General features: G+C 51.8%; 2 protein-coding genes across 10 annotated transcripts; one reads left to right on the top strand and one right to left on the bottom strand.

Moving 5' to 3' along the window:
- The first annotated feature begins 1,452 nt into the window (after positions 1-1,452).
- Positions 1,453-18,831, top strand: LOC133087572 (F-box only protein 6). Of its 6 annotated transcripts, XM_061184952.1 has the most exons (9): positions 1,453-1,509; positions 3,276-3,410; positions 8,613-8,865; positions 11,659-11,954; positions 13,863-13,989; positions 14,482-14,577; positions 15,463-15,598; positions 15,841-16,035; positions 17,116-17,202. In XM_061184952.1, exons 4-8 carry the CDS (start codon positions 11,690-11,692, stop codon positions 16,012-16,014), a joined length of 798 nt encoding a protein of 265 aa, XP_061040935.1. In that variant the 5' UTR covers positions 1,453-1,509; positions 3,276-3,410; positions 8,613-8,865; positions 11,659-11,689; the 3' UTR covers positions 16,015-16,035; positions 17,116-17,202. The 6 variants fall into 6 exon arrangements, with proteins under 6 accessions (XP_061040935.1, XP_061040939.1, XP_061040937.1 ...); XM_061184956.1 differs by lacking the exon at positions 15,841-16,035 and having other exon boundaries at positions 17,116-18,831; XM_061184954.1 differs by lacking the exon at positions 17,116-17,202 and having other exon boundaries at positions 8,783-8,865; positions 15,841-16,944.
- MAD2L2 (mitotic arrest deficient 2 like 2) lies at positions 16,371-22,244 on the bottom strand. 4 transcript variants are annotated; one of them, XM_061184959.1, is made up of 9 exons: positions 22,048-22,243; positions 21,633-21,684; positions 21,420-21,538; positions 19,862-19,933; positions 19,170-19,270; positions 17,934-18,028; positions 17,536-17,609; positions 16,945-17,037; positions 16,371-16,703 (listed from the first exon to the last, which is right to left on the bottom strand). In XM_061184959.1, the coding sequence occupies exons 2-9, from the start codon at positions 21,670-21,672 to the stop codon at positions 16,662-16,664; spliced, it is 636 nt and encodes a 211-aa protein (XP_061040942.1). In that variant the 5' UTR covers positions 21,673-21,684; positions 22,048-22,243; the 3' UTR covers positions 16,371-16,661. The 4 variants fall into 4 exon arrangements, with proteins under 4 accessions (XP_061040942.1, XP_061040941.1, XP_061040943.1 ...); XM_061184958.1 differs by having other exon boundaries at positions 22,105-22,243; XM_061184960.1 differs by having other exon boundaries at positions 22,162-22,224.
- Positions 22,245-22,263: the final 19 nt, after the last annotated feature.

Here is a 22,263-nt window from a genome sequence, read left to right as displayed (position 1 = left end):
GCTGCAGACATCTCGCACCCAGCAGCCCTCCAGTACTGCCAGCTTCCTCTGGAGGCCTGGCCGCAGGCTCGGGGTGGAGTGTGCAGATATCTTGGGCAACTCTTGCCATCCCAGGCACTACTTACTGTTGTTTTTTTCACTGCCCAGAGCTTTACTGACAATAGACAAAGCCAAAGAATTTATAATGGTGCCTGGCACACAGTAGGTGCTCAATAAGTACTGTTAAATTGCATTATCTGACTCAACAATGAGCTAGATTAGGGCCTCAACCAGGGCTAGGACTGTTACCGACCAGGGTTCTTGGCCTCCTTAATCAATAGAAATTGATAAGAGGCCAGACAAGAGTTTCAGATAAGGCTTTCCTGGGACCCCTGCTGCAGCAGGAGGGAGTGAAATCAAGCAACAGTTTCCCTTGCTGGATCCCTCGCTCACTCTGGGGGAGTGGGGGAGTTGGTTCCTTGTATGGGGTGAGGGTAGGGGTGTGTCCAGGGGCCAGGCAGGAGGGGCGGCTTAGGTGGTCTGCCCACCCCTTTGTTGGTGGTGTGTGCAGGGGGCATGTGCAGTACCCTGCTTTTGCTTCCCATGCTCTGTTTTTGGGCTCTTCAGAAGTGGCAGTTGGGTTTTTGGTCTTTTTGCATCTTGTTGTCCATAATTTGCCCCAACTGCACATGCCCACAGTTATTTTTAGTCCCTTATAGTTTCTTTGTAGCTTGTCAGCTCAAAGAGATTGTTTGTCCAGGTGCAAGCACTGCAGCGAAGGGTCCCAGGTCCCAGCCTGTCTCAGGACCACCACCCACTAACTGTATGGCAAGTTAGCAAAAGATACTCTTCCTCGGAGAATATGCAGCCCTGAGTTAACAACCCGGCCTGGATCAGGCACCCTTGGGCAGTGCACACCTTGCACGATCCTTTGTGGTTGCCTGAAGTAGGTGCTTGATAATTATTTGTGGAATGAAGAAAGGAATTAATGAACTTAATCCCAGCAAAAACGCAGAGCGGTTTTTACCTCTGAGTAAGTCCTAGGGACGGTACGAACCAGGCTCAAGGCCAGAGTTTCAGCAGCCACCCTCCAGGCGGGGGCCCACCGGTCCAGGGCAGGAAGCGGGCCCACCTCCCTCCCTGCATCCAGGGAACCAGAATAGAGGTCTAAGGAGTGGCCCCCAGAGGGAAGGGCTAGGTCAGAAGGAGGCTCCGGCCTACCGGAGGGAGGTGGAAGCAGAGTGAAATTGGGTCCCCACTGCTGAGCCGCCCACCGCCTGGAAGGAAAGACTGAGGTTCAGGAAACGAGGTCTGGAGCTCCCCTGACGCCGCCCCGAGCCTGAGGACACCAGATTTCTCTGCTCGCGTCTGGGGAAGCGGTCCCGGCGTGGGGCGGGGCGAAGTCGCTGGAGCAGCAGGCTGGGGCCGCGAGGGAGGCGGCCTGAGCGCGGCGCGTGACGCAGGCGCCGGGCGGGGCGAGAGCTGACGGCGCCGCCGAGGCCGTAGGCTCCAGGCTGACCCCGAGCTGAGGTCGCGCCGAGCGCTCCGCCCCGCGCCCAGATCTCGGCCCAGGCAAGGGACGGGTAGGGGGGGCGACAGGTGCGGGAGGGGGCCTGGATGTTCGGCGCTGGGGGGTCGTCGGGACGTTATCCGAGCCCGAGGACGCTGTCTCCGGCCGGCCGGGAAGCCGGCAGCCGCGGGAGGGGCGCTGGGGGGAGCCGCTTCCGGGCGGGGCGGGGCGCGGGGCGGGGCCAGTCTCTAGGGTCTGATAGCTCGGCGCGGACCGCTTAGCTTCCCGGCTTGGCCGTCCCGGAGTATGCTCGGTGTCCGCGGCCGCTCCGGCTTAACCTCGCGTGCAGCGCCCCGGCCAGGGGACAGTCTAGGAACTCTGGGCACCGTCACGCCCGCAGGGCCTGGGACGGGGGCCTAACTTCCCCAAGCCGCAGTTTCCGTTTTCGGAAATGGGCTTAGTAACAGTGTCTCGAGTGGTTGTAGGGAGGGTCTATGGAGAAAAGGCCAGCGCGTGGCTCTGGGCCTGGTACGTGGGAAGCCCAGTCGATGCGAGGTGGCTTCTTAGGGTTGATATGGACGTTTCCACCCCAAAATGCCCCAGGATGACCTTCACCCCCTCCACCCTTCAGCATTCAGGCTTTGGGAATGGAGTCCATTGATGACGTGCAACCAGAGCGAAAGACCAGACTTTGGACGATAGGTCGAGGAGGTGTTTGTACCTAAGACGCCTCTATCTTGGAGCCCAGGGACTTTTATTTGGCCTAGACAATGCTGTTAGAAGTTGCCAACATTTAAAATTTGACAGATTTCATGTTTTTAAAAAATGTTTAAAATTCCTCCTGAGGGCTTCCCTGGTGGCGCAGTGGTTGAGAGTCTGCCTGCCGATGCAGGGGACACGGGTTCGAGCCCTGGTCTGGGAGGATCCCACATGCCGCGGAGCGACTAGGCCCGTGAGCCACAACTACTGAGCCTGTGCGTCTGGAGCCTGTGCTCCGCAACAAGAGAGGCCGCGATAATGAGAGGCCCGCGCCCCGCGATGAAGAGTGGCCCCCGCTTGCCGCAACTGGAGAAAGCCCTTGCACAGAAAACGAGGACCCAACACAGCCATAAATAAATAAATAAATAAATAAAATTAAAAAAAAAAAAAAAAATTCCTCCTGAAAAATGGGAAGACCTGGCCGCATGGAGTATTTTTCCATCATAGCATTTTGCACAAGCTACAAGTACCTTATTTATCTGTTTGGTTTTTTTTCTCTGATAATGGAAAAATACTTCTCCCTGGGCAGGTGCCAGAGTGTGTGCCCACCCTCATTTTTTTAATGGGATGAAAGCTTTGAGAAGACTGTGAGCTGTGTGAAAATTAAAAAAGGGAAGCCCACTAAAATGGAGTCAGGAAATGAGGAAGAGGAACACTTGACAGTCAGTACAATCCCAACATCAAGAGGCATACTTGGCATACCTGGCAGGAAGTGAGACTACTACTGCCAGCAGGAGGAAAAAATGATTTTCTCCTTGCCTGGCAACAGCTCAGCCAATGAGAGACGGTCACAACTCAACCAATGAACAGACATTATACTTCCAACGCCCCGTGTCTTCCAATGGGCTTTTTGTTTATAACAGCCACACCCAACTTTCCCTTCTCCTCTGTGAAAGAGTCTCTTCTCCTTTGCTTAACAGGACTTGTAAGTGGTTCGCCATAGTTGCATATCCTGCCTTGCAGTTATTTGCTGCTCCCAAATAAACCTGTTTTGCTAGTAAAATAAGCGGCTTTTTTATTGTTTTAGGTTAACATTACACGGAGGTTTCACTGAGATCCAGAGAAGACCCCCAACAACTCCGAGGCTGGTGAGCAAACAGGTGCTGGTACCCACAGATCCCACAGAACTCAGCTGCTTTCTCACCAACTTTGCAGTTTGAGGGTAAGTTTTTCTCCTGGATCTGAGCTCCGCTCTTTTTGCGTTTTGAAGCTCTCCAGGTTTTATTTGGGATCTCTTTGAAGGCTTCGTCCTTTTTTGTTAAGGCCTTGTTTGTCTGTGAGTACTTAGTTGGCACTTTGGCCTCACTCTTGAAATCAGGCTGTTCCAGCTGGAACGGTGCTAGCTTTCAGTCCGACTACTTTTGGAACCAGCCTGTTCCTATTGAAACTGTGCTGGTGTTTGGCCTGTGGGCTGTTTAAGAATGATTCTTTTGCTCTAGAGAAAAACCCCTGAAAAATGGGATCCCAGTTATCTAAATGTTTTGAGGGTGCCGCCCCCTTTTCAGGGACCCTGGGCAATTTTATGTTTAAAAACTGCTGTCTCTCCTTATATGCATTTTTAACTAAATGGACCTACTGAAACACGTAATTTAGAACATCAATGACCAGCATGGGGAACTTCTGAACTCCCCAAACTTCTTTTCTTAAAATTGTGTTAGACAGCCACAGATCTGCAGTTGTCAAAACTGAATTGGACACCAATTCTGATTGGTATTTTAAGGCTTCCAAAACGTATCAGGAGTCTAAAATTGCCTCTTTGCAATATACAATTTTTAAAGTAACTGAGGCAAATAAAATATTAAAGACAAAATGGCTTCTGAGGTCTCTTTTTCCCCTACCCCGTCTTCTTTGTCTCTGGATGCTGGCAGTCGTCTTGTGCTCAAGCCCATCCCAGTCGCCATCTTCCTTTCCTTCTGCACCTCCCCAGTCTAATTCTTTTGCTGAACTTCCCTTTTTCCCTACAGCTCTGCTGCCTCTCCCTGCTCCCTCCTCTGAACCTATCAGAACCTGCACCTTAAAGTTAATCTTCTGAGGATTGAAATAAACCCCAAATTACTTATGTTCCCTGGACTAAGCCAAATTGTGAGCCATAGTTCAAGAGTTTCCTAAAGTCACTGAGGACCCCCATAGGTTTGCTGAAGATTTTAATACTTGTTCAAACCTACCAGTCTGGTTTCCCAGATTTATATCAGTTACTCCACGTGCTTGTTGGTGAGAGTCAAGCAAACACTGGATGGAACTAGCCCATGGGAACATTCTGGAGGGGATTTAGAAGAGCAATCCCCTAACTTTTGGCAAGAGGCTAGAACGCTCACTGAAAACCTCCACTGAGCAATTACAGTAGCCTTTCCTAAGCCTGTTGATCAGAACAAAGGTCAGCCTTGCATACAAAAATCTGATGAACCTGTTCATGGCTATTCTAATCAACTTCAGGTTATTTTTAAAGAAAACTCTGGTCTTCCTTCAGATGTTGAGTCCACTAGGGTAACTGTCACCTCCATGTTTATTAATGGGCTGAACCAGGATCTTTTTCTTTTATTTAAAAGAACCAGGATGGAATGGGAAACTGCGTCCACTCTAGATTCATTTGGCAAATCAGCTCACTTGCACCCTAGATGAGTCACCAAAAAGAAAGACCACTAAAATTCTTAATCTTCAACTCCAGCAAATGAAGGTACCTAAACAAAACCAAAAACCTTCTAATTTCTGCTATTGCAAAAAGCCAGAGCATCGGAAAAAAGACTGTTACAAATTTAAGCATTCCAGGAGTTTTCAGCCCTCTCAGCCTTTCCAGTGTCCTCCTAATGCCCAATGAGGGGGCCCTGAGGAACTACAGGGGCTCTTCCCAGTGCTCCCTGTTAATCAGCTCGAAGAAACAACTCTCCAGATTGGGAAGGAATCTCTCTGTGTCCTTATGACAGCGGAGCCGCACTCTCGGTGCTCAGCCCCGCTGCAGAGCACTGATACAGTCCCGAGAGTGGGGATCTCTAATAATCCTCAGCAGGCTCCTGTCTCTGAACCTTCTCCCTTTTGTTTAGGCCCTTTGAGAGACACACACTTTCTCTCCTTAGCTCCTCTCCCTCCATTCACTTATTAGGCCTAGACTTCTTGGAAGAGTATTATGCCGAATTTCTTTCTCCCAAAAGGGGGAAATAATTCTAGAATTTGACAGTAGCCATCAAAATAGCCCACCAGGTAAATTAAAAGACCCTTCGACATCTTTTATTTGTTCTGTTTCTGGCACTGCTGGGGCTGATTCTTGAAACACTGATCATTTGTCCCTATTGAATCAGCTACCACTCTCCTTATAGGCAAAAATCTCCAACTGATATTGGTGAAATTCACAGGGCACCTTCCATCAAGATTCAGATAGATCCCTCCAAACCTCTCCCCAGAATTAATCAATTCCCTGTAAGTAAAGAAGTCCTTCAAGGTATAAACCCTTAAAAGAAGATTTCAAGGCTCAGGGCCTCATTATCCCTTGCACTAGTCCCTGTAATACACCTATTATACCTGTGAGAAAACCCAGGGGCTGAGGATGGAGGTCTATCCAGGACCTCTGAGCAATAAACATTGTTATCTCTCAACTCTCAGTTGTTCCTAACCACTGCATGCTACTGACATCCATTCCCACTTGAAGCAAGTTTTTCACTGTGACTGATCTATGCAGTGTATTTTTCAACTTATTCTAGTTGATAAGGCTAGCCAATATCTTTTTGCCTTCACCTGGGACGGACAACGATATACTCGTATAGCAGTGACCCAGGGTTTCACAGAAAGTCCTTCTTACTTTTCACAAATCTTGAAAGCTGATTTGGATGATGTAATGTTTTCTGCAGGTTCTACTTTGTTACATTATATAGATGATTTGCGCCTATGCTGTCTTTCTCAAACCTCCTCACAGGAAGACAGCATCCACCCGCTAAAATTTTTGGCCTTAAAGGGACATAAAGTCTCCAAAGAAAAATGGCACTTTGCTCAAACTCAGGTTCAGTATTTAGAGCACGTGATCTCAGAACAGGGACTACTGGATCTAGATAGACTCCATGACATCCTGAACTGCCCAGAATCAAAAACTAAGCTCCTAAGGTTTTCTTGGGCTATCTGGCTACTGTTGAAATTGGATCCCAATTTTCTCTCTTCTGGCTCAGCCCCTACATGCTTTATTAAAAACCAGCAAATCTGACCCCATTAATTGGGGAGATCAAGATGACACAGCTTTTGAAGACTTAAAGAAAAGCTTAATGAGACTACCTGCCCTTGGGCATCCTAATTACCAGCTTCCCTTTTCCCTCTTTGTATGTGAGAAGGCAGGGAATGTCCTCGGAGCCCAAAAACAGGGGGACCATCAACGACCTGTAGGGCATTGTAGCCAACAGCTGGACCCTGTGGCACAGGTATATCCCCCTTGCTTCAAAGCCATTCCTGCCACTGCCCGTCTGGTTAAGGCCACCAAAGAGACAATCATGGGATCCCCTTTAACCATCTTCGTATCCCATGCAGTGGAAGCCCTCCTAAATTCTCATCCACTCAACATTTTTCAGTCAGTTGCCTCACCTCTTATGAAATCCTTTTGCTAACTGTTCCTCACATAGCTCTTTCACATTGTACTAACCTCAACCCTGCTACTTTTCTCCCCTCCTTCACTGACGAAACCCCTCACCACTGCCTGACCCTTACTGGTCACCCTTTGACTCCGTGTAATAATTTAGAGGAGACTCCTCTAACCAATGCAGATTTTTCGTGGTTTACTGATGGTTCTTATTTAAAGGGAGAAAGTGGTAAATATTGTGCTGAGTATGCCATTGCAACTCCTTTTGATATTGTTGAAGCAACGCCTTTACCTATGGCTTAATTACGCAACAGGCTGATTTATATGCCCTCACTGAGGTTTGTACTTTAGCCAAGGGCAAAACTACAAACATTTATACTGATAGTCAGTATTCCTTTGGAGCAACCCATGACTTTGGAATAACATGGAAACAACAAGGTTTCCCTACCTCTAATGGAGAAAAGATTAAAAATGGTTCTTATATCCAAAATCAATTAGATGCTATACTCTTGCCAGCTGCCTTGACTATTATTAAGATCCCTGGGCATTCCAAGCTTGAGTCCCTATAGGCTGAAAGAAACCACCTTGCTGATATTTCTGCCCAAAATGCTGCTCTCGAAGGAACCAATGACCAAACCTCCGGTATGATCCAAAAGGATGCTCCCCAAGATAACAATCTAGAAATGCCCAATGCCCAGAAAAGGAAAAACAGTATTGGGGATCTAGGAACTGCTGGTTCAATAGAAAGAGAAAACTCTGGTTTGGGCCAAATAACAAACTGGTCCTACCAGAAATTCTGATTCCCATACCTCACCACTGTACATGCATTGAACTCTTGGTCCAGTGACAAAATGATAGCATTCATGAATGAATGTTGGTGGGGAAATATTAATAAGGCCACAAAAAGTACCTACCTTCTTGTCCCACCTGCCCAAAATACAATCCAGGGAAACCTGTTTGCACTGCTCCCAGACACTTTGAATTGCCTAATGGGCCATTCAAAGTTTGGTAGATGTAGAGGGGAAAGGGGGGGAGGGATAAATCAGTAGATTGGGATTGACGTATATATACTACTCTGTATAAAATAGATAACTAATAAGGACCTATTGTATAGCACAGGGAACTCCACTCAATACTCTGTAATGACCTATGTGGGAAAGAATCTAAAAAACAGTGGATATACATATATGTATAATTGATTCACTTTGCTGCACACCTGATACTAGCACAACATTGTAAATCAACTATATTCCAGTTTAAAAAAAAGTTTGGTAGATGGATTTCACATAGCTGTCCCCATCTCATGGATATAAACATATTTTATTACATGGTCTGTATGTTTTCTCATTGGATTGAAGCCCTCCCTTGCAGACAGGCCACTGCTTCTGTGGCTACAATTTTGATAGAAAAGATTATCCCTGCCTGGGGAACCCCTCTTGAACTTCACAGTGATCAAGGAACCCATTTTACTGGTCAGGTGCTTCGACAAGTTTGTGCTCTTTAACTGGTTTTACAACATTTTCACTGTACTTACCATCCTAAATCCTCAGAGTTAGTGGAACGTACTAATGGCACTATTAAGACCTAGTGGGCAAAATTCATAGAGACCCTCCCCCCAAAAAGCATTGCCATTGGTTCTTCTAAATCTCAGATCCACCCCTTTCAGAACTCAAACTCTCACCCTTTGAGGCAGTCACAGGACACCCAATGTTCCTTGCCCTACCCATTTTTGACCCACAGCTGATGAAAGGAGATATATTTCAATATTGTAAAGGCCTAATTGCTTCTATTAAAAATAACAATTCTTGGTAGAGCAATCTTCTTCATAGTGTGCTCTTGGGAGACGAAGACCTTAAGCATCACACCTTTCAACCTGGAGATTTCGTGTACTGGAAAAGACACCTCGAGAAAGACTCTCTTCAGCCTCACTGGAAAGGCCCCATCAGGTACTGCTAACCTACCCTTGTGCCTCCAAACTTCAGAGAACAGACTCTTGGATTCATGTGACACATCTAAGAAAGCACCAGACCCTAACTGGACCTGCACACCATCTGGTGACCTGAAGGTAAAGATTTCCTGGATTTGAAGCAGATGACATCTGATGAGACAGCTTGCCCAAGATGTCTAGACAAGGCCTGTTAGAAGGTTTAGAATTCACAGAAGTGTCTTTCTTTCATCTAGACTATAAAACTGACTCTGGATTCTTATCCAAATTCAGTTTCTTGAATTTTCAACCTACAGTCTGTATCATTGATAAAACATCTGATTCCAAACAGTTTCTTTTGAGATAACAATACTGTTTAATTACTTCATGTTTATTCCTACACTGTGTCATTCCAAAATTCTTTTTTTTTTTAATTTTTTTTTATACAGGAGGTTCTTATTAGTTATTTTATACATATTAGTTTATATATGTCAACCCCAATCTCCCAATTCATCCCACCACCACCACCACCACCCCCTGCTTTTCCCCCTTGGTGTCCATACGTTTGTTCTCTACATCTGTGTCACTATCTCTGCCTTGCAAGCTGGTTCATCTGTACTGTTTTTCTAGATTCCACATATATGCGTTAATATACGATATTTGTTTGTCTCTTTCTGACTTACTTCACTGTGTATGAGTCTCTAGGTCCATCCACGTCTCTACAAATGACCCAATTTTGTTCCTTTTTATGGCTGAGTAATATTCCATTGTGTATATGTACCACATCTTCTTTACAAAATTCTTGTTTAATTCCTTCAGTTTTGAGTGTGCCCTTGCTGTATTCACTATTCTAAGATGCAGACTTTTGGATGGGAAATTCCTGAGAGATCTCCCTCCTACCCCTCCTTGTTACTGAAATGTGACCACAATAGGTTTCCAATCTGTGCACTTTCCCTCTGACGTGGGACAGGACACCCAGAAAAGATCCTTCCTGGCATCAAGGGACAAAAGGCCACTGAATGCTGATTCAAAAAACAGACAAAAACCCTGACTCTTTATCAGTGATGCTTTTGGAGAAAGATCTTGATCAAAAGGGGGAAATGTGAAAATTAATGAAGGGAAACGTCACTAAAATGGAGTCGGGAGGCCAGAAGGGGGAGTACTTGACAGTCAATACAGGAAGAATCAACGCAGATCTCTGGCAAGAAGTAACACTACTAGTGCCAGCAGGAGGAAGAAAGATTTTCTCCTTTCCTGGCAACAGCTTAGCTAATGGTAGACTGTCACAACTCAGCCATTGAAAAGTCACTATATTTGGAACTCCAGTTTCCTCCAGAGACTTTTTGTTTATAACAGTCCCTCCCAACTTCCCTGTCTCTTCTATAAAAGAATTCGCCCTGCTTTGCTTAGCAGGACTTACAAGTGGTTCACCAGTTGCATGTCCCAAATTGCAATTCTTTGCTGTTCCCAAATAAATCTGTTTTGCTGGTAAAATATCTGGCTGTTTTATTGTTTTAAGTTAACAACTGCTCCTTTGGCCAAGTCGCAATGAAAAATGAAAAGTCTCCCCAGTGTCCCTACATGTCCCAGGAGGATATTCCCTTCCCCACCCATAAGCAGATAAGGCCCATCTGCTCCAGCCATCTTGAGTGACAATGGCTACAGGCCCACTCCCACCCACCTGAGAGAATCCCCTTAGCTGGTTAACCAGGATCCCCCCCAGGCAAGATTCAGGCCAAGGTGGTGGCACTGTAATTTTCCCAAAACCCTGTGCAATTCAGATGTAGAGGGAGGAATGTGTTCTTGGGGGCCGGTACCTCTGCAACTACTGGAGAGTTGTTTTGTTCTAAGGCTAAGAGTGTGGTTAATGATGCTGTGGAGCACTTCTCAACCAGCCCTGTGCTAAATGCTTTACTTGTACTAACTCAGTCCTCCCAGCCCTTCTGAGGTCGGGACAGTTACCACCTTTTTTTGGGGGGACTACCTTCCCAGCTAGTCACTCCAGGCCAGGATTCAAACCCAAGCAATCTTTCTTCTTCACCTTCAACGTGCTTTTCCGTTTCTGGGCATTTCAGAGTGGCCTGATGCCCAACCCAGAACTGTGGGGGGAGCCTCCTCATTGGGATGTTTTATCACAGCTAAAGTGGGCAATTTGGGGAGAGAAAGTTTGTTTCTCAGCTCATCACTTAAGTTGTGAGCTAGTCTGTGGAAGTAATAAAGATTTTATGTTCTTTTTTTTTATATACATGTTCTTTCTCTCACACCTTTTTTTATTATTATATTTTTATTTTTGGCTGCATTGGGTCTTTGTTGCTGTGTGTGGACTTTCTCTAGTTGCAGCTAGCGGGGGCTACTTTTCCTTATGGTGTGTGGGCTTCTCATTGCGGTGGCTTCTCTTGTTGTGGAGATCGGGCTCTAGGCGTGCAGGCTTCAGTAGTTGTGGCGCGCAGGCTCAGTAGTTGTGGCGCACAGGCTTAGTTGCCCCACGGCACGTGGGATCTTCCTGGACCAGGGATCAAACCCGTGTCCCCTGCATTGTCAGGCGGATTCTTAACCACTTTGCCACCGGGGAGTCCCAAGATTTTATGTTCTAACGAATTCATAGTATTAAAATAACATCACTGAAAGCCTTTGCAGAGCTTACAGACAACAGCATGGCCTTGGCAAAATCTTACAGTTCTCCAGGCCCACCAACTGAAAATTAAGCAATTAATTTTTTAATGGGGGGTGGGGCCTCTTAAAAAATTAGTCCCTGAAGACTTTATCAATATTTTTATTGCACTCTTTCAAATGTGCATAACATGTGGCCACTCTGTATTTTGAGGGTCTACCATGTACTGGAAAGGGGCTCCAATGTTCCCTGGCCCAGGTCCCTGGGGATCTAAGGGGTCCACCTCCTTGGTCAGAGCTCATGACGACTGTTGCTCCCCACAGGCCTGTGCGTGCATCTCACCCCACCACGGCCATGGCCCTGGTTAGCATCAACCAGCTGCCCGAGAGCATCCTGCTGGAGGTGTTCACGCACCTGCCCGCCCGCCAGCTGCTGCTGAACTGCCGCCCTGTCTGCAGCCTCTGGCGCGACCTCATCGACCTTGTGACCCTCTGGAAGCGCAAATGCCTGCATGAGGGCTACGTCACTGAGGACTGGGACCAGTCCGTGGCTGACTGGAAGGTCTTCTACTTTCTGTGCAGCCTCCGCAGGAACCTCCTGCGCAACCCGTGTGCCGAAGGTGGGCCGGGGCCTGCTGCTGGGCTGGTTCCGTCCCTTTCCTGAACCTCAGGGCCTTTGTACTTGCTGTTCCCACACTACCTGGAATGTTCTCTCATCACCACCACCCCCCCCGCAACACCTGTCATGCTCCCTTGGTCCCTTTCCTCATTCTCCAGGTCTCAGTTCAGAGATGTGCCCTGATCCCCCATCTGAAAACAGTGCTCCCCACGTCTGTCACATCGCCCCACTTCCTTCCTTCATAGCACTGGTCACCTATAATAACTGAATCTTTTTTTTTTTTTTTCCCTGCCACAAATTTCAAGTTCCTGGGGCCTGACAGATCTTGCCACTCCGCACCCTGTGTCCACATAGCATGTGCTCAGGAAACGTTTGTTGAATGAATAAACACCCTGCAGACCCCCTCCCCTTTAGTTCAGTCTGTGCTGCCTAACGTTGAGGGAGGGCTTCCTGTGTGCCAGGCACTAGTCTGAGGTCTTAGAAATGTCATTATCCTCCCGTCACCCCGTGATACAGAGGAAGAAAATGAGGAATTTGAGAGGTAGCTACGATCACATGGTTTGAGGCTCCTATTTTGCTTATGTTCTCTTATATATTTGCCAGGCTTTTTTTTTTCTTCATTTAGCATCTTCATTTAGTACCGGGCATCATGCTTCCTGTTTGGGTATAGCAGCAGTTGATTAAGAGGCATAGTTTGTTCACTTAGAATCCCTTCCTCTCTTTATCCTCATGAAGATCCCGAGAGTTAGCCAAATAAGAAGGGTTTGGCTCCATTTTATAGATGGGGAGCATAAGGTCCCCAAGATGAGTGTCTTGCTCAAAGATCTAGAACTTCCCAGCTTCTGGGGTCCAGTCCTGACTGCTGAAGGCCCTTAGGCCCCTCTTAGAGGCCCCGTAGACAGTGCCCCAGACACTCGGTCTCCTGGCCTGCCCCAAATTCTGCTCAGAAGCTGCCCAGCTGGGCCGGGCCACCGGCTCAGCTCACACAGCCCTGCAGAGCCGGCCACCCAGCCTTGCTCAGCTCTCCCCCTGGGCCTGCCCTGGGCACTGGCCCGCTCTGGATTTCTGAATTCCTCTTCTGGTTCTCTACTGGGGGGCTCCCGGGGCACCTGGGGAATAGATGTGAGCTCCTAGTAGAGGGAGCAAAGGAATAATTTGGAAAAGCTCTCCTGGTGATTGTTCTGGAAAGCCTGGGTAGAGAAGCACTGTTTCCTGAGGTCCTCTCAGCTCAGTCTGAAGGGGGAGATGGGAGGGACAGCCTTATGCCTACAAACCTGCCAAGGCAACCTGGTGGGGACCCTTCCACCGATACGGGGTTACTACACGCCACCAACCCAGAGGATGCCCAGCCCCCCAGTCCTCCCTCCTGCCCTGGGCAGAGGGGGTCCGAGTGGGCACAGTAGGCTCCCACGACCCACCAGCAAACCCCCTCAGATCTCAGTTACGTAGTTAACCTCCTGGACGTCGACGTCAGGGGAATGCCAGTCGTCTAGTAAGTGGTCTGAGTTGGGACAAACTCACATTAGCCATTAAGAACAGAATTACCCACACAGGCCCTTCATAATTTAATGGTTCGAGAACTGAAACCTGGGTATTTCCAGAGCCCCTGGGCAACGTGGAAGTGAAGAAAGGTTCGTTTAGAATTTCTGGTCATACTCTTTTTTTTCCAGCTTCACGTTTGGAGTTGAGCCGCTCAGGGACAAAGCGGGAGGCAGAGGGCCCAGATCAGAATTGATGTGGTGGGCACAGGTGGGAACGTGGGGAGGGGGGCTTTGTAGGGCGGCTCCAAGGTGCCGTGGGGTGCATGCCTTGAGATCTGAGCCTTACCCGCTCCCTCCCAGGACCAGGTGGAGAGGGCCAGGCTGAACATTCACCCAGAGGGTCTTACTGCAGCTTCTGTTTTTCCTAGAGGATATGAGATCCTGGAAAATCGACTCCAATGGAGGGGACCAGTGGAAGGTGGAGAGCCTCCCCGGGGCGCATGGCACAGACTTCCCTGACCCCAAAGTCAAGAAGTACTTTGCCACGTCCTATGAGTAAGACGAACTGAACTGAGAAGCTGTGTGGAGGGAAGAGGGACCGGACAACCTTTTGCCAAATCCCAGGCCTAAGTGAGGGCCTGTGTGTGAAGCTCCAGAAAGGGGGTTCCAAAGCCAGCTCAGCATCTACTTCCTGGAGCAGGAGGCAACTCAGTGGCTGGGTTAATAGGCAGTGGGGGAGGCGAGCAGTTTGAGGAGGCTGGGAGCCCGTTAGGTGGTTGGGGTAAGTCAGGGGTGGTACAGGTTGTCCCCAGTCTAGGGGCCTGAGTTCACGGAGGCGCCCTCCGTGGTGCCCGGGACACTGGGCCTAGGGACTGGGATGACCGCCACCCAGGCACGAGTGGGTCAAACTCCCTGCACGTTCCCCGCGGGCCTGCAAGGAGGCAGGAGCCAGAGTCCGCGCTGGCAGTGGCTGTCCTGCAGCCCCTGAACCACCTCCCTGGGTCCGGGCCACGCCTGGGAACGCACGCCTCACCTTCTGCTCCGCAGGATGTGTCTCAAGTCCCAGCTGATAGACCTCAAAGCCGAGGGCTACTGGGAGGAGCTACTGGACAAGTTCCGGCCGGACATCGAGGTTAAGGACTGGTGAGTGGGGCCCACGCCCGAGTCCCACACTCCGCATCCCTCCCTCCGCTCTTCCTGAGAACCCCTCTAGGGAGTGCCCACTGAGCCCAGCGGAGTCCTGGGGCAAGGGCTGCCCCCCTCCCTACCGACAGGCCCAGCACTTATTCAACACTGCCCCCCGCCCCAACCCGGCATCAGCAGATGTTAACCCCAGTTTACAGATGGGGAGACTGAGGCCTACAGATGAGTTGTCACTAACAGGCGCCGGAGCAAGAGACACCAGGACCCAGCCTCCCTGGACCTCGCAGATACTCACATGCCTGTCTGCCTCCCCTGCCCCTTTCACTGTTCATCCCACGACTCTATCCCAAGCTCCTACTCTGTGCCCAGAACTTTGTCTGGCCTGGCCCAGGGCAGAAGCAGGACCCTAGTGCCAGTCAGGCCCCAGGGCCACTACTCTAAGGGTGGGGGGTTGGGGCTTGAGAGGTGTGCAGGGCTGCAGTAGGGCTGACCAGAGGGTGAGCTCTGTGCAGCCCCCATCACACAGGCCACCCCTCCCGAACCTCCATTGTAATGTACAGGCGGCGTCACAGATCCGACAGCCCCGGACTTTATCTCTGTAGAGAGCCTTTTGCTTTTTATGGTGACATCTTCACTGGAACACCCAGAAGGGTTGCCCCTTTTCTCAGATGGGATTATTGAGGCCCAGCGCAGATAGACTGCTTACCCCAGGGGCACAGTGGGGCACAGGGAGCACTGAAGCCAGCTGGGCCTCATGGGCAGAGCAGGGAAATGAAACTCGGGGCTCCAATTTGTGGGCCTGCTACCTGCCCGCCTCCAGAGGTGGTGGCCTCCAGGGCCACCTCTGTATTGGGTTGCACAGTCCCAAGCCCTCCCCTCCCCCAGGTTCGCCGCCAGAGCAGACTGTGGCTGCACCTACCACATTCGAGTACAGCTGGCCTCGGCCGACTACATCGTCCTGGCCTCCTTCGAGCCCACGCCCATGACCGTCCATCAGTGGAACGATGCCAGGTGGACAGAGGTGAGGCCTCACCTGCTTGCCCCTCACCATCCACTTCTCCCAAGGCCAGGATGGCAGGAAATACGGGGCAACCCCAGGGCCCAGAATGCACCAGTCCTCTGTCTGGAGCTCCTGCCTTCTGGCCAGGAGGCTCTCCCCTGCAGGACCTGACTCCAGCCGTCCCCTCTCCAGCTCAGTGGTCATCCTGTCTCGTCCCCTCTTCAGTCCTGGTGGTCACTTCCTTTCCCCTCCCCCCCCCCCAGGTCTCCCACACCTTCTCGGATTACCCTCCAGGTGTCCGCCACATCCTCTTCCAGCATGGGGGCAAGGACACCCAGTTCTGGGCAGGCTGGTATGGTCCCCGCGTCACCAACAGCAGCATCGTCGTCAGCCACAGGATGACCAGGACCCCGGCCCCCTCCGTGGCTCAGCCCTAGACCATGCAGGGGCCAGAGGAGGTGACCCACCTGCCCTCCCCCCTCCACCTCCACAGGCCCTCCTGACAGTCTGTCCCCTGACAGCCATTCATCCGTCCTCTGTCTGGGCCAGCCGAGTGCCAAAGGTCCCCTCCAGGCAAGGCATGAGCCTGTAGGGGGTAGCGAGGCCCCCTGCCCCAGTTCCAACCTGGGGCAAACCCACCAGTCTGTGAACTTACTGTCACGTAGCTCTGACATTTTGTTGTAATGTGTTCAGTAAAACCAGCCTGGGGTCGGGTCTAGGGGTCGGGGTACAAGGTCCTCGGCACTTTGGTAGAGAAGCAGCCTCCCTCCCCTCCAGGTAGTGACAGCCCAGCTCAGCCCTGGGGGCTCTTTATTGAAACAACTCACAGCACAGTATTTGAGGCAGCGTTGGCCAGCTGAATCCCAGGAGGCTGAGAAATTGAGGCCCCAGCACCCTTCCCTGCCCTCCTGGGGAGGGTTCCTCCATGAAGGCAACCAGGCCTGCGCAGCCCCAGGCTGGAGGGTGGGTGGTCCATACATAGAGGCAATAAGAGCACTTGGAATCAGGGTGGCCCTGCAGCACTGCCCTAGGCTGGGCCCCCACAGTCCGACAGTTGTGGCATCCACGGTGGGCAGGCACACCCTCAGCTGCTTTTATGAGCTCGCTCTTCCACGTAGAGCTGCATCTAATGGACAGGAACGAACACCATGGTCAGGTGGACAGCCAGGGAAGCTACTCTGGAGAACCCATGGGGTCTCTGACAAGGGTGGGCTGTGTGGCCCCAGCCAGGGGTTAAGGGAAAGAGGGAGTTGGGAGCCTAAAGCCAGGCATGCCCTGGTCATCTCCCCCGAGCCTTGATCCACAAGCCGCCTGACAAGGCCTCAGCACACCCTAAATAAAGCACACTCGGGCCCCAAGCAGCTTACCTTTAAGATGTCTGATGTCATGGTTTTCAGGGGTATCAGTCGGGGGTCGTGCATGTGGACGTCCTGCTCGTCTGCCAGGATCCAGGGGAAGTCCTAGGGAGGGGACAAGGGAAGGGTGGCAGGGGGCTGGTCCATGGCCAGCCCTCACTTTGCTACCCTCTCCCTTTCCAGAGCTGGCATCCTCAGACTTCGGGGAGCATCAGAATCACCAGGGAATCGCTGGCTGTGCAGATTCCCAGGTTCCCCCACCGGAGAGAGGCTGAGTCTGTAGATCTGAGCTGGGCCGGGAGCCCCAGTGATTTAACAAGCCCCAAACACCAGTTCTGAAACTGGATCAAGGATCCCCTCCCTTGAGAACCCCCAGTGAGCTGGTGGCTCTCCCTGCTCTCAGCGCCAAGTGCCCAGGTGGGGCGATGACAAGCAGGTGGCCACAGAGCTAGCGCACAGTGAGAGCCTACCGATGCCAGGCGCTGCCGCAAGACGTGTAATGAATGCCCTGCCATAGGCAACGCCCTCGCTCTCATGGAACTCTGGTTTTCAGAGCCTCCCAGCGGTCTCCCTGCCCACCCTCCCACACCAGTCTCATCTCACCTTGATGACCTGGATCTTCTCCATGTTGCGAGTGGCAGCTTCTCTCGTGTGCACTAAGACTGTGAAGGTACAGCCTAAAGAGGCCAGAGTTTGGTCAAGCCTGGGCCACCCCATGCCTGCTGCGTGGCACAGCCTCTTCCCACCTCCCTAGCTGGCTCAGCAGCCCCGCAAAGCAGAGTGTAAACCCAGTGCTCAGACAAGTCACAGTCAACAGGGAGACTAAAGCCCAGGTGGAGTCCATCAGGGAAGCTTCCTGGAGGAGGTGGGCTTTCAGAAGGGTTCTAAAAGGCAGGAAGGAAGAGAGGAGGCTTGGTGCAGCCAAGTAGGGACCTGAGGACACAGACCAACACAGGTAGCCATGGAAATGCCCAGGGAAGAGGGGGTGGGAGTGAGCACACCTGGGGGGTTGTGGTCCAGGACAGCATCACATACACTGATCTTCAGGATGAAGGCTCGGAGCAGCTGCTCCACGTGAGACAGCAGGGAGTCTGAGCTGGGAAGCAGAGAAGAGGAGGGTGTCCCTGCACATGGGTGTCCCCCTCCCACCAGCAGGCAAGCAACCCCGGAAGCAGCCCTGGGGTTGCAGTGTCCCCCTAGTGCTTCTGAGTGTATTGACTTCTGAGGCCCTGGCTGCCTGTCTCTACACAGTTGACATCATCTGGGGAGTTGAAAACTAAAGCCGAGTCCCATCCCAGGCTAATTAAGTCAGAATGTGGGGGGGAAGGGGCACAGGGAACCCCAGTAGGTGGTTCTAATGTGCAGCCCAGTCTGAGAACCGGGACACCAAGCCGGGAAGGGACAGGGCTTGCCCGAGGCCACAGAGCAAGTGGGGACAGATTCTAGTGCCCTGACCTCACCACACGAAGCTGGCAGCTGACCAGCCCAACACACCCATCCAAGGTCAACTTCTAGTTGACTAGGGACTGGATGGATGCTTGACTGGGAAGTCAGGAAACTGGGTCTGTGTCCTGCCTCTGGGTGACCAGGTCAAGATCATCTCTTGGGACCCTGGTTTCTCCATCTATAAAATGAGGTTGGGGGCTTCCCTGGTGGCGCAGTGGTTGAGAATCTGCCTGCCAATGCAGGGGACACGGGTTCGAGCCCTGGTCTGGGAAGATCCCACATGCCGCGGAGCAACTGGGCCCATGAGCCACAATTACTGAGCCTGCACGTCTGGAGCCTGTGCTCCGCAACAAGAGAGGCCGCGATAGTGAGAGGCCCGCGCACCGCGATGAAGAGTGGCCCCCGCTTGCCGCAACTGGAGAAAGCCCTCGCACAGAAACGAAGACCCAACACAGCCATAAATAAATTAATTAATTAAAAAAATTTTTTTTAAATAAATAAATAAATAAAATAAAATAAAATGAGGTTGGGACTAGCCATTCACCAACGTTGTGATTTTCCAGGTGTGATACTGGAGGGTCTCCGTGTAACCTGTGTGATGTCCACAGAGACCACTGGGCGGCCGGCTGTGACTCAGACACAAACAGGCCTCGTTAGGTCAGCACACCTTGCCATGTCTCCTCTCAGGCCTTTAGCAAGGCATTCAGGGGCTGCCTTAAAGGGGTGAGGGTGGCGGTATTACTAGGGACCTCACACCAGCGGGCATGTGGATGGGGAGCGAGGCAGCGCACCTGATGGACAGCAGCGGAGGCTGGGTGATTTCAAAGACGAATTTCTCCACTGGGCGGTGCTCTTTGTCCAAGATGACTACCACCACTTTCTCCACATCATTCTGCAAGGACAGGAACCCCCTATTCCAGAACTGGACACCCGCCTCCCCCTTACCCCACCCCCCAGCCCCTGCCCCCTGCTCCCTGCCCAGGGAAGAATGGGAAAGGCACACTCACAGCCCTGCTCAGCTTCTAGGCCCAGAGTCCCTGAGAGCCCAGACAGAGGTTTGAGAAGTTGAAGTAGGCGCCCCCAGACATGAGTGGTACCCGCGGAGAGGAGAGGATGCCTGGGCCCCTCGGGTACCAGGGTGTCACAGGGAGCAGAACAAGGTAGAATAAGGAAGCCCTGAGGGGCCAAGCTCAGACAGAACTTGGGGGCAGAGGGGGAGAAAAGAACAGGTGAGAAGGACCCAAAACCCTCTGGGCAGGACCCAGTCAGCCAACTCCACTAACCAGGGCTCCCGGGCCCAGCACGCCCTGAACATGCCCACATGCCCTGGGGCCTGTCCCTGGGCAGGGGTGGTCTCCAGAGTGCAGGGAACAGGATTCTGGGTGTTAAGAGTCATGGGGACCCGGCATGGTCCCAGCATCACCCCATCCTGGAGCATGGAGGAGCACTGGGGGTGGGGTGGGCTGGGGCCTGGTGCCCTCACCTTCTCCAGAAGCGGCTTGACGCAGTGCAACGTGTCCTGGATATACTGGTTCAGCTCCGGGTGACAGGACATCTGCACACAACCCCATGATGGCTGGTGAGGCTGCAGCACTGATGGGGGAGCCATCGGAGACCCCCTCCAGCAGCCCAAGGGCCTGTCTGCCTTCGGAGAGAGGCGCAGCAGTTCCCTAGGGCTCCCCACCCAAGAGACAGACTTCCCATCACGAGGCTAAGAACTGAATTATCCACAGAGGGAGAGAAGTTAGAAGATCCTAAGAATTCAGTCTCAACATTAGCATTTAATATAGCATTAGGAGTTCCTAATGCGGGGTCACTGAGCTCCTCCAGAGTCTGAGAAGTCTTTAAATTGTGACTGTTTGAGCATACAGGCATTTTTCCAGAGACGGGATCCAGAAATGTAATCCATTTTCGAGCATTAAGAATCTGGAACGGACTTCCCTGGTGGCGCAGTGGTTAAGAATCCGCCTGCCAATGCAGGGGAGAGCCCTGGTCTGGGAAGATCCCACATGCCACGGAGCAACTAAGCCCGTGCGCCACAACTACTGAGCCTGCGCTCTAGAGCCCGCGAGCCACAACTACTGAAGCCCGCGCGCCTTCAGAGCCGGTGCTCCATAACAAGGGAAGCCACCGCAATGAGAAGCCTGCGCACCGCAACGAAGAGCAGCCCCCGCTCACCGCAACTAGAGAAAGCCCGCGCGCAGCAGCGAAGACCCAACGCAGCCATAAATAAATAAATAAATAAATAAATAAATAAATAAATAAATAAATAAATAAATAAATAAATAAATTTATTAAGAAAAAGAATCTGGAACTAAGGAGTTGTGTGGCCTCAGGCTTAACTCCTCTGTGCTTTAGTTACTTCATCTGTGGAAGACCTCATTTTAAAAAAGTGAGGATTAAGTGAGATAAGTACCTAGTACACGGTGGGTGCTCAGTAAGTGCAGATTCTTTTTTTCCTTTTCCTTGTATATCTTTTTGTTTGTTTGTTTTTTGGGTTCCCCCCCCCCCCGTATATCTTTTAAGCTTCCACCACCTTCCAGTATTCGGTCATTTATTCTAATATTTACTGAGTGCTTTCTAAGGGACAGGCACTTCTAGAGGCTGGGGATAGAGTAGCATATATTTACTGCTTTGTCTGCCTTTTAACCTAAAGCAACCCGTTACAACTAGGGTAAATGAGGGGAGAAGGAAGGTGCCTGAGGTTTATAAGAATCCCCTCCCCAAACCAACCATTCACCAGCTTCAGGAGACCTTTAAAATACAAAGATGGGGGGCTGGGGGGCTCTAATCGGAGGGCCTGGTCCCTAACTTCTAGCAAGGGGAACTCCCAGTTCAGAGGGGACAGAAGGAAACGCCACTGCGGTGAGGGGTGGGAGGTTGTCGGGCTATCAGCAGCTGCCGGGAACTAGAAGGCAAGGCCAGGCCGCTGGGGACTGAGAGGGCTGAGCCTGAAGAAGGAAGAAAGTTAAAAATCTCCTCTCTACCCACTCTGTGATACGGGGGTGACCCAGTGCACCCAGTCTGGATGTGGGGCTCACCTGGACAGGCACGTTGTACTTCTTACGCTTCTGGAAGATGCCCACCGGGTAAACCTCACGCACGTAGAGGATCAGGTGCACCGCCACCTCCAGGAACTCGCAGAGCACGTCGGCCACCACTGCGAGGGGGCAGAACCCGGTGCGCTCGGGGAAGTCCGCCAGCCCAGGCCCTCCCTCGCCCCCCGCCAGGGTCCGCAGGTCCAGCCTCTCTACCTTGACCAAAGTTGAGGTCCTGTCGCGTGAGCGTGGTCATCCTTCCCGATACCTAGGGGGTGGGGCAGGAGCGGGAGCTAGTTCCTAAGGCCCCTACAGCCGCAGGGCCTGCCCACCTCCACTGCTCCCCCCCTCCGTCTGGGGGGAATCTGGGCAGGACCGCCCCTCCCTTCACACAGAACCGGAGCAGCTGGGAAGGACCCCCCACGCTGGCGTCAGAGCTCGGAGGCATCAGCTGCGCCGCGATCAGCCTCTGTGCACTGGCCGCCTCGCCCTGCAGTCTCCTGGGAGTAGATAAGGCCAGAGTTGTGCCCGCATAAAGGGCACCGCCGCAGAGGGAACAGCTGGATGCGCAGGGCCGGTAGCGTGAAGCCGGACATGCGGAAAGCGAAACTAGGCTGGAATAAGACTTCACCTCCTGCCAGCCTGGATTCTTCCCCTGAGGGATTCCCGCCCTTCTCTTCCCCGGTACCGGCTCCGGCCTCGATTCCGAAGTCGGGGCCAGGCCCCCGCGAGGGAAACCACCGACCGATCACTCGCGCCTCGCGCTCAACCAGAGGCCCAGGCGCCGCTCCATGACGTCCGCGGCGCTCCGGCGGGTCCTAGCGCCGGCTTCCAGCCACGCCCACCC

This window comes from Eubalaena glacialis, chromosome 3 (genome assembly GCF_028564815.1).
Source record: "Eubalaena glacialis isolate mEubGla1 chromosome 3, mEubGla1.1.hap2.+ XY, whole genome shotgun sequence".
Classification (NCBI taxonomy): Eukaryota; Metazoa; Chordata; class Mammalia; order Artiodactyla; family Balaenidae; genus Eubalaena; species Eubalaena glacialis.
The sequence above is the reverse complement of the archived record's forward strand: the minus strand, read 5'-3'. Positions and strand labels throughout refer to the sequence as shown.